Here is a 17481-nt window from a genome sequence, read left to right on the forward strand (position 1 = left end):
ACCCCATGGACTGTAGCCCACCACGCTCCTCTGTCCATTGGATTCTCCAGGCAAGAATACTGGAGTGGGTTGCCATTCCCTTCTCCAGGGGATCTTCCCGACCCAGGGATCGCCTCTTACGTCTCAGCATTGGCAGGCAGGTTCTTTACCACTAGAGCCACCTCAGTTATAGGTGTAATCTGTCTTTAACACTCTTCTTTGAAAGGTATGAATCTTTCCCATATTAAGAAGGGTGTGCAGAGCCCAGGGCCACTGACTGGCAGCACAGGGCTGGAGAGGCACTAAGGACAGGGCTGAGGAGGACCTGCCGAAACTCACAGATATCAAAACCACAAACCAGAGGCTCTCTCATTACTTAACAAAAAATTAAAATGAAAATAAAAATGCTCTACAGTGAGCTAGCTCAAACATTGCACTCGTTTGTAAAAAGCCTTCATCTAATTGAATACACCTGTAATCTACATCTGGCTCTGTCTTCTAGGCCAAGAGTGGGGGCGAGACACAACCAACCCTGTTTTTAAAAAGAATCTCCAGGCAAGAAGACTTCTTAGAAACTTGTGTTAAAGTCTAATCATCTTGGTTATTATGAATCTTTTATATCCAATCTAATTTTTTCCTCTTTATTCTTTAAGATGATTTCTTCCTTATGGGTCTTGGAAAATAAAACCTAGTAAGGTCTGCTTCATAAATTATAAGCGAAGAGTTATCATGTCATCCCTGTTTATACCTCATGGTAAAATAAGCCCCACTCTCTCCCTTGTACCCGACTTGACGTGAACCACCAAACAGACATCGTTGTCAGCCAGGGTTGCCAGGTGTGGCCGATGATGACATGGCAGCTCTGGTGTGAGGCTAGAAGGCAAAACCCTGCCTGCAGCTCAACAGCCAGACTGACTGGACACTGCTGGCACTGCCTGCGACAAGCTAAGGCATTCTTCCAGGCCAACGGGAGTAACTGTTTTCCTCCACAGGCCTCCTCCAAGTGGCCTTCCTCTGCCCATGTCTATGGGATTCTGCACCTCAGGCATGCTCTGTGCTGGTCATCTTCCCTAGAAAGGAATCCTATCTTATGAGAGGGTTGGGCACTCATGTCCAAAAAAGCACAAATCAAAAACTACAGTTGATTAAAAGTACCCTAAAAACATTTCCCACTGATCCTGTTCAGCCCACTGTTTCTAAAGCAATGTTTTCGCTAGAATTAGCACCCCAAAGCAAAAGACTAGGTTATCCCACACCAGAGACTCTTGCTGAAAATAAGGAGGTCACCGATTAAAATGAAATCATCAGCTTTAAATTTTTTAAGTATTGATTCCTTTGGCAGACTTTTCTTTTTGTTCAAAATAGGCCCCAGGCATGAAAGTGTTGGAAGCCACTCATGAGCATATCACAGGGAGACTGAAAATGGAAAATAATAATTTAACTAAATTGTATCTAACACAGCTCAGCACATCTTCTCATGTGCGTTAAGTGATCAATAAAATTTTGGTGAATGATCCAACAGACGACTTCGCCAAAGATGAGAAGGGTTGAGCAGGGTGATATGCTGAGCTAATCAGAACAGAGATGAACTGAGGAGGGGTCGGCACTGGGCTTCATCCTTAGGAAAGAACTCAGATTCTGTGGTCCAAAGCCTACACTCACCCACATTCTCCAGGCAGGTACTCAGGACCTACTGTGTGCCAGCAAGGTTTTCTGTGGCCTTCTGGACACGTGCTCTTGCAACTGTCACTACGCTGGACCTAGTACCATGAAGTAGCCTTGTCTAATTCCCTGCCTAATGTGAACTTTGGAGGACAGATGATATATCTTACTCATGGCACTATCCTCAGTTCCCAGGACAGTGTGTGGCACACACAAGTACTCAATAACTACTTGATTGGATGAAGCTCAGAGCATTCAACATCTTATCCTAGAAGAGAACACAGTCAAAGTGCCTCATGTCTACCCCACCCACTCCCCCTTTTCTGGGTCACTCATCTGAAGAGCAGACAATCCTTGAGACCAGAATAATTCTCAGAATGTTGCCCTTCATTCACCTTTCAGAACCTTCTTTGACACTTAGACTATATACTCCAGAAAAGAATATTTTCTAGATACAAGTGTGGCCATTCTCCCCTAGCAGGTCCAAATTCCTAGCCAGCTCTTTCATTAAAAGGTTTCTAGCTTGGCCAAAACCCTTATTATTTTTCAAGGGATATCATCTCCCACCATGACTGAATCCCATACCTGGATACCTCTTGGGGAATTCCCTACCAAGGAAATATACCTGGAGATACAGTGAGGACAAGAGGGGCCCACTGGAGAGTGAGTGCACCTGTGGGAACCCAGTAATGTTTCTCTTGCTAATGCTGGCTCGTCCAACTCCCGCCCATGAACCCTAATGACTCAGCTTCCCTTAGTCACTGCCCAGCCCCTAGCACCACGTGACCACCCCAAATACAAAGCCCTGGGTAGCTGGGCGCAGGCAGCTTTTCCCAGAGCCCCACGTGTTCAAAGCATTACAACGAAGCCACACTGGTTACCCCATTAATCATGTCAACTTCAAGGGAACAGGATTAAAATACCATCTGGATAGACTCCAGTCACACAGTTAGCAAGGACTTGAGAACACCACAAAACACATGGTTACAGAGAAGCAAATGATGGGGAGACAGCTCTCAGCCACCAGCAAGAACCCCAAGGTGAAAAAGAAATAGTACTGCTCCAAAGAAAGACACGTGATTTCCCTTTAATTACCTTCGGATTTAGGACTAGGAGTAGATGCAGGAAACTGGTAGGTGGGAGTGTAAGGATTGTCCTCTGTAGCAGAGAAAAGCAGTGGGTTTTGAAACTATCCACCACCAAGTGGAGGAAGTGACAAATCTCCAATTGACTCTTTCAAATGACCGATTACCTATTTTAGTGTTATTAAATAAAGCACACGGCATCACACTTGAAAAGAGATTAATGAATTAGAAAGGATTTGGTTATTTTCATATGGCACATCATGCAAATGAGTGAAATAAAATTTCTGCCAACCAAAAACAACTATAAAAAACAAAATCTAAAAGCCAAATCTTATTCCTAAAATGGAACTATAAGAATTAATTTAAGGCTAGATACACCCTCTAAGTTCATGGTACCTTCAGAATTTTGCTGGATTTCAGGAAGTTCAGGGAATTTGTACGTAGGGAAATAAGGGTTTTCTTCAGGAGTGTCTAGGGAGAGGAGAGGGTTTGGGAGAGAGAATAGAGGAAGACACAAATGGAGAGAATGAACAAACAGAAATCCACACACAATTCAGGCTCCTTGAATTCTGAAACATACTAAGTTTCACCAGTGATGGAAGAAACTCAAACTGCTTTTAAAAATCCAGTCCTTTTGCCTGAATTACTGAGACACCTTTAAAGACACAACATCGCTTTTCTTCTTAGACAAAGAATATATACAGGCTCCAAAAAGGAAGAGGCATTCAGTACAAAACTTCAAACTTTCACTTTTTATAGGCAAAAAAAAAGAAAGAAATATGCTAATAAACAGTGTGTCAAGAAAACACTATCATCAAGTGGTTTTTGTTTAAAAAATCAAAGCTTGTGCCATAGACTTTGGAATTGGGAAAAATAAGTGGATTCTTAATGTTTCAAACACCTCTCTGCCTACGGCAGGTAGTTTTGCTCAGAATCTGTAATTTAGGTTGAGTTAAAAGCTATAATATATGAGAAGACCAATGCTGCCTAAGGAGCAGAAATACATATTTTTCACATAGGCACCTGTGTCTCAGTATTCGGATCACCAAAGCTGGGTCTAAATGTGAAAGAGACACAGAGTGCTGGAGGAAATGGACGTTTGCTTCTACAAGTGACCAGTAGAATGGACATCATCTGAGAGCCAGCATGTAGCATCTCCAACATGACTGAGCTCATCCACCCCAAAAAAGAATGAATTTACTCCTGGCTCAGAAACACTAAGTACTGAGCATCTCAATATTTACAAAACAGTTTGAAGAGGGGCACCACCAGTTTCGTTCTGAACACTGCACGAGCTGGCATCCACAGTTAACCAGAGAGACCAATTATCTGCAGCACAGGCTGACCAGACCCTGACCAGAGGCTTTTCCTTTGCCTTCATGTGTCATCTGTGCCAGGCGGCCAGACTGGATTTGGCCACAGGGAAGGACAGGATGCTCTGCCCACCGTAGCAGTGGTACCCTTCCCATGGCACAGCTGCATCCCTGCCCAGCAGCTGACCGGCGGCATAGGAGGATGGGAGCTGTTTGGGAGCACTGACCTGGGGTTCTCCCACCATGCTGGGTCCCCTGCCGGCAGGCCCCTGATTAGGAAGCACTACTCCCCCAGCTTAAGCAGTTTTGTAGTGTCAGCTCTTGACTGTCTCTTGGGGCTACCTGCCAAGTGCTGGCTCCCAGCCGAAGAAGCTGATTTTTCATATTAACACCACCATACAGGTGCACCATGCATCCTACTTCACAAGGCAGAATCTGCCCTCATTCGGACCTTGCAGCTTCCCTCAGAGGGAGGCAAAGGGGTCAACGCACAGAGAGGGGTACACGATTTGTCCAAGATCACCTGAGTACTTGGGGAACTAAACCCAGATGAGAACATTTTTAACTCCCAGTTCATGCCTTCTCAGCTCGCTCTGCCTACAAGGCAGTCATGGGCTGACACTGGGAGGTTACCCTAAAGCCAGAAGCGGGTGGGAGTCAAAGCTGCTCACAGCCCAGGCAGGCAGATGCTGAAGAGCACAGGTAGGATGCTGAGCTCAGCCTGCTGCATCCCCAACATCTGAGAGGGAGGACCTGGGAGCTGCCCTCAGCTCCTCCCACACGTGAGGCAGGCGCATGAGTTCTCCTGCCCACTCTGTTCTGAAGGTGCAAGGCTGGGCTCAGGCAGGTCAGGGCCTAATGAGGTCAAGCCGCAGGGCCCAGTCTGCCAGCCAAGTGAGTTTAGGTCCTCACTGCAATAGTCAACATATGGGCACAGCAGTTTCTACAAATGAAAATCAGTACCTCTGTTTAGTTTGTGGATCTGTTTAAACATGGTCTTGTACCAGTCTTTTGATCGCTCGGTGTTCTGGAGAAAAACAAAGAGTAAAATAAAATGAGAATCTCAGCACATTTCAGAACTTCCGGGATTATAGAAGCAAAATGCAAAATGACGACGTCTCAAGTCAAAATGCACGTAAGTCTATACATCTTTGTGATCGCTCATTTAAACCTTTCTGGAGAAGTGTATTTAAGCCACCTGTACAGGGCCAGGTACAGAACGCGTACATCAAGACCTAATCCCTTTCAGCATCCAATGCTGGAGAATTTCCATCCTAACCACAAAGCTGGGCAGTTTGTTAAGATAAAAATAAAACAAGGAAAGAGACAGATAGGTGGTTAGATCAAATACTTTCACTTCCACTTAACAGATGAGAAAATGTGATAAAGAAAGTCAAAGCAATTGCCTGAGGTCACAGAGCAGGTGAGTTGGTCAGCGGGAAGGCTGCCCAACCAGAGGGTTAGAAGGAAGGGTCTGCTCAGTTGTGCAACTGGGGCAAGTCATTCTTCCTTAGTTCCCATTTGCTTATCTATAAAATGGGAATGATATTAGTATCTACCTTGTATGGTGAATCCTGCTTAAATGAAACAGTGCATTTGGAAGTGAAAGATGCAATCATTATTAGCAACAAGTCTTCCCACCACTTATTATTATTTCTTAGGAACACATAACATTTTTTTTTTCTTGCAGCGGTGATAACATTTTTCCCCCCCTGTGGCGCATGGCATGTGGAATCTTTCGTTTCTCAACCAGGGATTGGACCTGTGTCCCCTGTACTGGAAGTAGTGAGTTTTAACCACTGGAACACCAGGGAAGTCCCATATAACAGTTCTTCTGAGGCTTAGTCCACTGCTGTTTCTATCAGCCTCCCCCAAAGGGACACAAAAACCTGTCCTTTGCTCAATGGAAATCACAGAGAAACACACCCCAGGCAGTGGTCTGGTCCTGGCACATGGAGAGGGATGGGATTCACCCCAATCCAGCTTCAAAAGTGAGGCATCCCTGGGAGCCCAGGGCCTGCAGGAGGCTGGTGGGTCTGCAGGGCGGGGAGGGTTGGGGCAGGGCTGCTAAGAGACCCACCCTGTCCGAGTCCCTGCAAGCTGAATGCACCCTGTGAGTCCCTGAAGAGTTTCCTACTTTCCTGGGATGATGAGGTTATCTCCCACCTCTCCACCAGGGGAACTTCTTCCTGAACGCGCTGCAGCAGGGACCCTAAGCCTCACACCCTGCCCAGAGTTCTCTAAGCTTGGACCACAGAATGATGATAAAGGAGACGGGGAAATAGGGCCCGCAACCTTCTCCTCTTGAACATGCATGTGCCTGCAGCCTCTCAACAAACAAACAGCCTTTCTGTTATTGCACAGAAACTGCTTTGCCATTGTTCCACCAGCTTCTCCCCACATTCATCTGACCACAAAAGCCTGTTCTCCTGGATTAAGTAACAGCTAACATATGCCTTGGGACAAGCTGTTGCCCAGCTCTTAGAGGCTCCACATGCCTCCGTGGGCTTGGAGAGGGGACAGTGGTGAGGATCCTTTCTGGGGTCTCTGCCACCCACAGAGGGAGTTCATGTGGACTCAGGGCTGTACACCTGTCACTGGCTTAGGGCAAAGCCTAGGAAGGATTTCCAGGTCCACACTCGTACCCGGAGTGGGATGCCCACTTCATCCATGCAAACATCGCTTAGGTCCTGAGCGCTCTTGGCCACCCGCCGGCTATCATCCTTCGCCTTCCTCTCAGCAGCCCTGCCAGGGGAGGTGGGTTTTTCCTGAGCTGGTGCCGAGTCCTGCTCTCCCGCTCTTCTTTCTGAGACAGGATCTAGAAAAGAAAAGCAACCATTAACTGAAGCTCTTGTGGTAGAGCCAAATTCCCCCCAAACAATCCAGCTGGGGGAGAGTGTGTTTGCCAATTTGCAACTGGAAGGAGCTGTGCTTTGAGCAGGGGTCAGCACACCAGGGCCCAGCCCCTGGCTTCTGTAAATAAAGTTTTATTAGAACACAGCCACAGCCTGCACCAACACATTATTTATGGCTGCTTTGGAGCTACAACGGCAGATCCGAGTAGCTGCGACAGAAACCATATGGCCTGTGAAGCCTAACATGTTTACCATCTGGCTCCCTTTTTTTTTTTTAATTTATTCTTTATTTATTGAATGAAAGATTCTTTAAATTCTGCAGTGTTTTATAAATTTTTAAAGTTTCACACACATGATTTCATATAATCCCATAACTTTTTCCCCCTACCCTTAAATACTGCCCCCTCCCCACACTGGTAACCACTAGCTTATTCTCTACATCTGTTTGTTTTGTTTTTTTCACTAGTTTGTTGTATTTTTTAGAGTCCACATGTAAGTGATATTATCAGCATCTGCCTTTCTCTGACTTATTTCACTTAGCACAGTGCCGTCCAACTCCACGCATGTTACTGCAAATGGCAAATTTCACTTTTTATGGCTGAGTAGTATTCCACTGTATGCACACCACATCTTCTTCATCATCTGTTGATGGACACTCACACTGCTCCCATACCTTGGCAACTGTAAATAATGCTGCTATAAACACTGAGGTGCAAGTATCTTTTTGAATTGGTGTTTTTTTTTTTCTTCAGCCAAATACCCAAGAATCGAATTTTCTGGGTCATGGGGTAGATCTATTTTTTAGTTTTTCCAAGAAACCTCCATACCATTTTTCACGCATTTGACCCTTTTAAAAAATATGTAGACAGTGTGCTAAGTGCCCTACAGAGGTTTGTACCTGGTGCTCTAGAAATCCAGGTAGTTCTGATTCTTCTAGAAGTCAGGGAACAGGTAAATCCACAACAGGGTGGCCAAACACTACTTGAAAGTTCTTGCTTCACCTAGGGGAAGTCACTTAACTTTTCTGTTCCTCTATATCCCCAGATATGGGGATAACACTTCAACTGGCCAGCTCACATCCATGTGGTAAGGCCCTAATAAGATAGCGTATACCAAGTGCTCAGAAAACAGCAAACCACTAAAAGGACATTACGGTTTATTTAATTCAATTCAGGATCAGAAGTTACAGAGAGCTAATAGATTATAAACTTGGTGTATTCTGTTATTCCAAGGCATGTTATTTATCTACAGAGAGCATTTACTAAGTAAGCACCTGCCAGGGGCTATGTGTTCACATGTACTGTGGATGCTATGCATTCACATGTGCTGTGGACGTGGGGGTGCACCTTTCCTAGCCTGGCCTTCGAGGAGCTCATGGTCTAGTGGCAGAAAGAGCAGGACAGCCAGCAATGAGAACAGAGGCGACCAGGGCTGACAGAGGAGTCTGCACCCAGGTCAGCCAAGGAACTGCAGTTCAGGGCCACCTCTCAGAGGAGGGTCAGTCAGACACATGCAGGAGGGGAACAGTGCTCCCAGTAGAGGGAACAGCATAAGCAAATGCCAGGGGTCCCTGAACTCCTCTGAGCTTATCCTGTGCCAGGCAGTGTGTTAAGCTCTTCAAGTTCATAATCTCATCTCATCCTTCCAATAACCCTGTGTGGAAGAAACTACCATCATCCCTCCATATACAGGTAAGGGGAACCAAGCACAGAGAAGTCAAGTTGCCTTCCTGAAGTCACACAGCAGCACGTGATCACACTGGGATTTGGCCCCGTGTCCACCTGACTTCATCGGTCCTCTCTGAGCCACATCCTGTCTGATCTTGCTCAAAGAGGGGACCGAGGTTTTACACTTGAGAGACTGACCTGATCTCAACAGAGAAGTTGGGAAAGGGAAATGGGCTGGAGAAGGCAGGGAGATGGCTACCTCCACTCCTTCGACAGAGTAGAAATGCCATGGAGACCCTGAAGAAGTATGAGAGCAAAGCCCAGGAAGAGGTCCCAGAAGAGGGTGATCTTGGAGCCATCAGCACAAAAGTGATGGCCGAAGGCAAAGAGATGGATGAGTTCAGCAGAGGAGATAAGAGCAGAGTCAAGGGCCAACGTCACATACTGAGGAATGTCATGGCTACAGGATGAAAAGCAAAAAAAAAAGGTATCCCAGAAGCTTACAGGAGTCATTGGAGGGATAGGAGATGAAACCAGAGAGGAACAAGCAAGTGTCACCGAAACCAGAGAAGACAGAGTTCCAAGAAGTGGGATGTTAAATGCGTCAGAGGAAAAAAGAAAAAGAAAGCTGAGGAGGCAGCTTTACCTTAGGCAAAAAAAGAGTCACAGGATCACTCTGGAGCAAATTTCAGGAGGAGAGTGAGGGGAGATGCCAGGTGGCAGGGAAAGGGAGGAATCCGTGAGCAGGAAGTGGGCAGTAAGTAGGAGCATGGGAGGAAGGAGTGCGTCAGGATCTGCCCAATCGCCAAGGAGCTTCTGAAACAAATACTCATTCTGGGGCCACAGAGAAATTTCTAAATGCTCTGTGTGAAACAGCTCTGCGAGTGCTTCAGAAAACCCCATCACCTTTTAAAAATTTTTTTAAGATATAGGCATTTTCATTCATTAAAATGATTTCTCATAGCACTGATTTTTTAAAATTTTTATACAATTTTTAAAGGTTATCCCCCATTTACGTGTGCTGAGTCACTTCAGTTGTGTCCGTCCGACTCTTTGCAACCCTTGGACTATAACTCTCCAGGCTCATCTGTCCATGAGATTCTCTAGGCAAGAATACTGGAGTGGGTTGCCGTGCTCCCCCATTTATAGTTACTACAAAATATGGTGCAATCCCTCCTTGGAGCCTCTCTTACACCCAGCAGTTTGTATCTCCCACTTGCCCTCCTTCTCCCAGGTCACTATTAGTGGGTTCTCTGCTTCTCTGAGTGCTTCTTTCTTGTTTTATTCACTAGTTTGTTGTATCTCTGACATTATCACCTTATGCTTTAAAGGATGCTAAGATTAGACTGGTTTTATGGGATGAGTTCTCAGGCTCCCAGGAATTTCTAACAGGAGGTCTCAAGGAGTTGGCAGGAGGCCTGGGAGGGTGAGGGGATGTGAGGGTGGGTGGATGTTGCCTTACCAGAGTTCACCCTTAACATGGCTCTGCTGAACACTCTCCTCCCTCCTGGAAAAGCTTTGTCTAAGTGTGATCAGGCAACACAGATGAGGCTGATTTCAGGCTTAGAGACGCTCCCAGTCTACACCCTCATCTTTTCAGGGAAAGATCACAGATATGCCAATCTCAGCATTTCCAGACCCAGAGTGACTCTTTAAGAAATTGTTAGGGCAGGTAGCTCGAGCAACAATCACTTAATTGCAAAACTCAGGCTGACAGTCCATGGATTTGCTCCTAAGCTGCCAGCGTCCTTTTGATCTACAAAAATTAGCTCTGAATGATTTCATTTTAGAAGCCCGTGATCATGTGACTCATGATTGACTGGGTTTCAATACACAGAGGGCTGAACTGCAGCCTCTAAAGAAATGTTTCTTTATACAGGGGAAACCCAAGGTGGCACTTCACTGTACCACGCAGGTAACAGGGCCTCCCTCTGACATCTTATGGGTTACAGTGAAGTCTTGCTGCTATTTCTCACTAGGCAAACACATGACATCCTGGAGCACTTCCTTCTAGTTTATACTATGCTTTCAAAGGCAGGTCCTGGAAAGGGCCACTACATAAAGGATGCTGCTGACAACCTGGACAGGACATCTGTGTTTGTGAGAGGTGGAAAAGCATTCCTATTCTTCACACCCAAAGCTCTGTGATTGAGGAACACAGCCATACTTGCACTTTCCTCAGGGGAAGGGAGGGTGACTTCTCTGTACCCTATGCTGGCCCCTCCGTCCCAGCCTTTGTTTTCTGGTCTTTCTACCCACTGGGCAAGAGCTTCATGAGGCCAAATCCCAGGTCTCATTCCTGGATGAATCTCTTTGAACATGAAGCCCCTTAGAGGTTCAATACAAAATCTGTTATGAGAGGGAGGCTGGTGGTCCTTTCAGGGCCCATAACCACTGAGGCGAGGGGCAAAGCCCCACTCTCCTTACTCCAGAGCACCAGCCCCACCAGCCCTCTCTCCTGCAGGAGCTTCTGAACAAAACAGTGCTCTTTCTTTTTAAACAAAACTACTTTTAGTGAGTACCTACATCCTGTCCCACTCTATCAAACACGATTGGTGGATCTGTCCCAAAACTAGAGGATGGAAGTGCTGGGCTTATTTTAGAGCAGAGGAAGTGGCCTGAGTCTGCCAACATTAAAGAGAAGCCGTCACATTCACCAAGCACCTTCCAGGGTGCAAAGCACACGCCCCCCTCCTATCACACAGGAGCCCTTATTGTTGCTGTTCAGTCACTCAATTGTGTCTGAGTCTGCGACACTATGGACTATAGCTCAGCAGGCTCCTCTGTCCACAGAGTTCTCCAGGCAAGAATACTGGAGTGGCTGCCATTTCCTTCTTCAGGCGATCTTCCTGACCCAGAGATCAAACCCATGTCTCCTGAACTGGCAGGTGGATTCTCTACCACTGAGCCACCTGGGAAGCCCCACAGGATCCCTACAGTGCCTCTCTGAGGCAGGAGCAAGGATTACCACGCCTATTTCCCATATGAGAAAACTGGTTCAGAGAGGTAAAGTCACTTCCCCAGGGACAAACAGCTACTATAAAAGAAGGAAGAATGAAGACCAAACTCTGTGTCCCTAACTTGTGTTGAGGTGCCCTTTCAGACTCCCAAAGGCAGGAAGGTGCCCATAGGAGCTCCTTTTCAGAGCCACCCTATTCTCAGCCACCTGGGCTGGAGCCAGGGAATGAAGTGGGCTGGAGCAAGGCAGCTCCTGGAGGGGCCACAAAGGGCACCCGAGCTCAGCCACAGCTTGTCCCGACCCTGCGGCCAAGTCCCGATAAAGTGGAGAGGGTGTGAGAACCCTGTATCTTCTCCACTGGGCTCTCCACGAATCACAAGGACTGCAGTGGGAGGAAGGGACCCAGAAGTCATGGAGCAGCTGCTCAAGAAAACAGCACTTCTGTTATCCACCAGATCGGGGTCCTCAAGCCCTGAGTTCATGAGCATCTGCAAATCCACCACATGTCATGTGTTTGCATATGTGTGGTTTTTCCTTGAGACTGAATCTACTACCTTGTTTAGAGCCTCCAAATGAGTCTATGACCAAGGTTACAAGCCATGATCCCACACCATAAGCTGCTCCAGGGAAGCACAGTTCCCTGATATAGCCCCAGATCCTGGCTTGGTGCCTGACGCCAAGGCGCTTAATATAATAACAAGTGAACCAATGGAGGCACCAAATGACAACAGTAACTCATGTCTATCAAGCACTTACGAGCACCAGTGCTAAGCTGTTGACATGCAGAACCCAGGGGCACTACTGCTTTCGTATTCAGCAGATAAAAACTGATTTCATGGTTTAGATCATCAGGAACCTGCCTAAGGTCACACCATCAGTAAGTGGGATAACCAGGATTCCGGCTACACAAAGTCGGAAGGAAATCCCTAAAACATTCCCATTCCTGGGTTCCCTCCCCACCCCAACCTTGTCTCAATTCTGCACACTTATCAAAGAGTGAGCCCTGATACATGATTATACTTGCAGTCACTCCCTGCCACTGTTGACCCTTGAAGAAACTTGCAACTCTGGTGCAGTCAGTACAGAGGGCAACACTAGAGCCACCAGGGAGTTGGTGAGAAATGCAACTTCTCGTCTATACCCATGACACCCAATCTCTGGCCCAGGAATCCGGGATTTGGCCAGCTCTCCAGGAGGGTCTGATGCCCCCTCAAGTTCAAGAGACAGTGCTCTTCTGCCCTCTTCCAGGCACTGCTGGTCTGGAGGCTCACCCCTAGGTCCATCATCCCAGGGTCACCTACTAGGGTTGCAAGCCAAAAAGAAGAGGACTTACCCACATTCCCCAGCCCCAAACCTGTCACATCCTAGAAGACAGACAGAAGCAATAGGAAGGTGCCTTCTTCAATGACACTGGCCAGGAGAACTCCATCTAAAGCACAATTCCTTGTTGCTTTTATTCAGAATAGAATGTTCTTACCCATCAAGGTACTTGTCACAGGCCCACTGGACACATGTACTAGTTTGTACCATTAGGGTACAGCTACCAATCTGCAAGTTCCAGGGAGGCGGCAACCATGCCTATTTTGATCATCCTTGCAGCCAGCAATAAGCTGAGTTCCCAACACATCAGAGAAGCTCGGAAGACTTCACTGACTGAACACATCAGGTGGTGGCCAGAAGATGGCTTTAGCAGGAACACGTGTTAATGTGTAAATAAATATTTCTCACCTACCTGAAAGGCTACTGAGTCGTTTCTGCTGTTCTGTGATAAAACAAAAAAATACACAGTGTAAGTGAGGTTTACACAAACACAGTAAGACCAAGAAGTCCTGGCACAATTCGTTAGGATCCCCTAATCTGTGTCTCACTCTCCTTGAGCTTAGATGCTAAACTGGTGTGTAGTCGAGCTGAATACAGGGGTATTAACGTGGCTCCATCATCTGGGTGTAGTGTCTGCTGTCTCTCTCCCCCCAGGACTCAGAGAACTGTCACTGTTTTCGAGTTGTTTACATCCTGTATTAAGCTGATCTGATCACTGAAGGAGAACCCTCAGTTCCCCTGGTCTCAAGAGAGCAGGACCTTATACATCCCAGTCTTGGTACCTCTGAGGAAATGGAATCATAACCATGGCAGCTACCATCTGAGAGCTTCTATACGCCAGACACTGTTTCCAGAGCTTTCACTGATGTTAAGGCTTTTAATTTTCACAATAACCCTGGCAGGTAGGTCAGCACTGGCTGAGAGACCTCAGTCAAGAGGCACAAACTACCCAAGATGACGCTGAAAAACAGAGCTGTGTCTAGAACCTGGGTCCCCCAGGTTTCTTTTTAACTCTCTAATCACCAGGCCCAGCTATTTCTTAACATCAGAGGTCCACTGATTTCCCATCCTCCAAGCACCCTCACAGAGGGGAAGCCAGCATCTCCTCTGGAGAGTTTGGTGTGTACGTGCTTCGGGATAAGCACAGAAATGACCTTCTACAGATGCTAAATATAAAGCAGCCACAGTATAAAAATAGAACACTTGCCAGCCCCTGGGTGCTGTCATCATCCCCCTTGGCTGCGTCCCCACCCTCCTTCCAGAACCAGCGTGGCAAGAAGTAAACAGAGCAGCAGGGGAGCTCGCGGCCGGTGGAAGCCGCCGTGTTCATGTCAGGCACATGGAGGAGGTTTGCACCGGCTGGACCAGAGCTCAGCAGGGCCCCAGCTCAGCTCTGCCGGCAACCTGTCAGATGGCACTGACCAATCATGTGATGCCTCAGCCTCAGTTTCCTTGTCTGTTAAAGTGCTCATTGAATCTATGGTTCCTGAATGCTGGTCTCCAAGCTGCAGGCAAGGCCTTCCCCAGCAATCAACTGACATCAACTTCAACTGACGAGGTGACATGGCGTCCTGCCTCTGAGGTGTGGGATAGCCTTTCTTTCCGAGGAGGAGATGTGTGCAATGCGGATCACAGCAGTTGCTTTTCAGGAGTGTTATTTAGGGCAAAGTTAGAAATGAGCAATCCTAGGGTGGTCCCCAGACTATTTCACGTGACCATGAGATCCAGAAATTTGGGACCACCAAGCTCCTGTCTGCCAATGTGGTCCATGGATATGTCTTGCAAGCTTGCTAAAATATGCAGAACCTCTCCCCAAACCCTCCCGGTCACACACCAAAGACGTTCTGAATCCAACTCCCAGCATTCTATGTGCACTGTGACCAAGAGCCTCCCAGGCACCCAGACCCTCTCTCGGTCCTGAGTTTTCCAGTTCAAAGTCTCCTCCCCAGACTGATGGTAAGCCATCTGCCCTCTGGCACGTGTGGGATGGGAAACTCCAGAGGGAGTGATGGGGGCTACGTGAGAGCCGAGCCAGAGGTGCAGCCAGGGTCGCTGTCACATTGTGCCCCTAGGCAGCCAGGGCAGGAACAAAGGGAACTTTTTCTACGATGACTACACCAGAATTCTAGAAGTGGAGCAGAGTTATCCTTCCCTCAGGAGACTTTGCAATAGTTAAACTGCTTTCACGGGTTCTGTTGATGAGGCAAAGCAGGGCTGCCAGGCTGGGTACATTCCAAAGCAAAGCCCAAAATGTCTGACCTAAAGCAAGCTTATGACTTGTGAGCCAAAGCCGGGCCCACTAGGGGCTTCCATTCTCCTTCACTCTTCCCACCTCCTTAAGGAGCATATGGTTTACTCTTTACGGGAAGTTATCTTTTAATTCCAAACAATGAAGTTATTTGAACCCTTTTCGGAAGGACGTGTGATTCAGGCTGCATGGTTCTGATGTTTAAGCCCCCAGGCAGGACATGGGACAAAAGAGAAAGGCAAGAACCAAAGGCATCTGAGTAAACAAGAAGATTCTATTTGTTCAGGGAAGAAACAAAAAGAACTGCAGGCACTACTGTGCCCAGAAACGTCTCACTAGGTGTCATCAGAAGCAGCTGGCATTACACTTGGCATTTCCCAAAAACCAAGTTGCCTTGGGAATAAATCCTGTCTTTAGAGAAAATGCCTTTCCTTCTGGGAACTAACTTGCTTGCTTCTTTTTGAGTGAGTTTTTTTTGTTTTTTGTTTAAAAAGATGAGTCATAAAGAAGTTCATAGAGAACCAAAATTTCACTTTGTCCTGCATAACGGACACTTTCTGGGCAGAAAAAGCTATTGCCAGTAAGGGGTATCCCACTGCTGGGAGGAGAATGGGCTCTTCTGTAGCTTAATGTGGGGGTTGGGACTCTCTATCCTTTGAAGGACACAGATTCATGGGTGGAAATTAATAGCGGAGCCCCCAAAAATGAAAAAACAGGATTACTAAAATAACTAAGATTTGAGTGGGAAGATTTTAAGTGAGAGAAAATGTTTCATTCATCTGCTTTTCAAGTTAGAGACAGGAAACAGAAGAACTCCATTTAATATGGAAAACAATTAAAAATAGACTCCAGTCGATTTTCATCCAAGTTAACACAGAGAGGGAGGGGCAGGGAGGAAAACTATGAAGTGGGTGAGCAGGGAGTCAAGGAAGATTCGGTACTGAGCTGAGCTCTGAATAAAATGATTAAACCTCCAATGTGTTTTGAAATTCAGACTCAAGAGCCCCTTTTACATTAGGAAACTGCTTTAAAACTTGACATTTTACACTGAAAAGGACTTTTGTAAAGGGAAAGTTTATTCCTGCACGGAATTTCAAAAATGAAAACTTTCAGGACTTCCTAGGTAACCAGTGGCTAGAATTCCGTGCTCCCAGTGCAGGGGGTCCAGGTGTGTTTCCTGGTCAGGGAAATAGATCCCAGCGTGCTGCAGCTAAGACCCAGTACAGCCAAATAACTAAACTTTTAAAAAAAGGAAAACTTGGGACTTAGAATCATCCTCTGAAATTTTAAAGCAGAAAGGTCGATATATACAATGATCACCTCAAAGCACTCTTGTTTCCCCTAAGGCACCCCTTCAGAGAAGGGGAAGAACCGACCAGAAGCAGTCAGAGAAACTCTGGAAAACAAACAGGAAAGCCCTCAGCAGCGCTGTCTGGGACCACATAGCTTAAGGGGCAAAGACCCACCCCAAGCCCAGGTCCCCAGAGGGCACTGCTGAGGGAGCGCCCAGTGCAGTGACTTCTGGGGAATGGAGGCCATGAGTCACCAAGAGAAAGTTCAAAAGCTTCTGTTGCAGAGACACAAAAACAGTTTCTATTTTAGAAAATTTCCCATCCGGTAGGTTTTCTTTTATTTTTAATTTTGGTGTTCAAAATTTTGCTTTCTAGAAATTCCATGTCACAGAGCTTCAGGGTTTAGAATGGCACTTAAAAGAGAGATGACGGCACCAAGATTTTCCCAGCAAAGCTCTGACTAGAATTCCCATGACAGGAATTAAGGGGCAGACATTGTCCTTTCTGTCTTTTCTCTCTTTTTGGAGCTCCCACCTGAGGAAAACTGAATACCCAGGCTTTGGGACACACGTCACCTACTTATTCAGACACCTGGCCTCATCCCCATAGGGGGCCTCTGTCCGCTGCTGCGATCTACTTTGTGGGTCGTTGAAGTAAGTGAGCTGGGGCAGGTGGCCTTGGGGAAGAATGGGATTTGTGAACAATTCTGTGGAACAGCAGAATCCTTGCTCCAGACATCACAGGACAGCCAGGCTGATTCTGGCCAGCGGGGGGCAGCGTGCCCCTCGCAGACCCCTCACCTCGGTTGTGTTGCAAGAGCACAATAGTGGGATTGACGATCGTTGTGGACGGGTAGGCAGATGATGGCTTGCTAACTGATGCAAAGGTCTGGGAATCAGTTCCAGCGTGGGATGAAGAAACTTCATTTAATAGAGGACTCGAGTCCTGAAAAGGAAGCAATCATTGTCACCCAGTGCAACTACATGAAACCGAGAGATAAGGCTTTCTAAAAAGAAGAGATTTAAAGCTTTACAAGGACCTTAATTATAAAAAGAAATGTAACCAGTGAGACATGTTGATTCCAGTTAGAAGTTTAATGTG

General features: G+C 46.8%; 1 protein-coding gene across 50 annotated transcripts in view; it reads right to left on the reverse strand.

Moving 5' to 3' along the window:
• SORBS1 (sorbin and SH3 domain containing 1) overlaps positions 1-17481 on the reverse strand; it is a 234363-nt gene that overhangs the window by 70939 nt on the left and 145943 nt on the right. For 43 of the 50 annotated variants that reach the window (XM_086378811.1, XM_086378829.1, XM_086378844.1 and 40 more), the window contains 6 exons: positions 17181-17325; positions 13253-13282; positions 6685-6857; positions 5003-5066; positions 3123-3197; positions 2737-2799 (listed from right to left, as the gene is read on the reverse strand). In XM_086378811.1, the coding sequence (XP_086234937.1) occupies positions 2737-2799; positions 3123-3197; positions 5003-5066; positions 6685-6857; positions 13253-13282; positions 17181-17325 (550 nt within the window). The remainder of the gene's footprint in view (positions 1-2736; positions 2800-3122; positions 3198-5002; positions 5067-6684; positions 6858-13252; positions 13283-17180; positions 17326-17481) is intronic. The other 7 variants (XM_086378854.1, XM_086378851.1, XM_086378842.1 and 4 more) reach the window with 2 other exon arrangements.

Source organism: Bos grunniens, chromosome 26 (genome assembly GCF_055505025.1).
Source record: "Bos grunniens cultivar Pamir isolate PY7600 chromosome 26, Bosgru_T2T1.0, whole genome shotgun sequence".
NCBI lineage: Eukaryota > Metazoa > Chordata > Mammalia > Artiodactyla > Bovidae > Bos > Bos grunniens.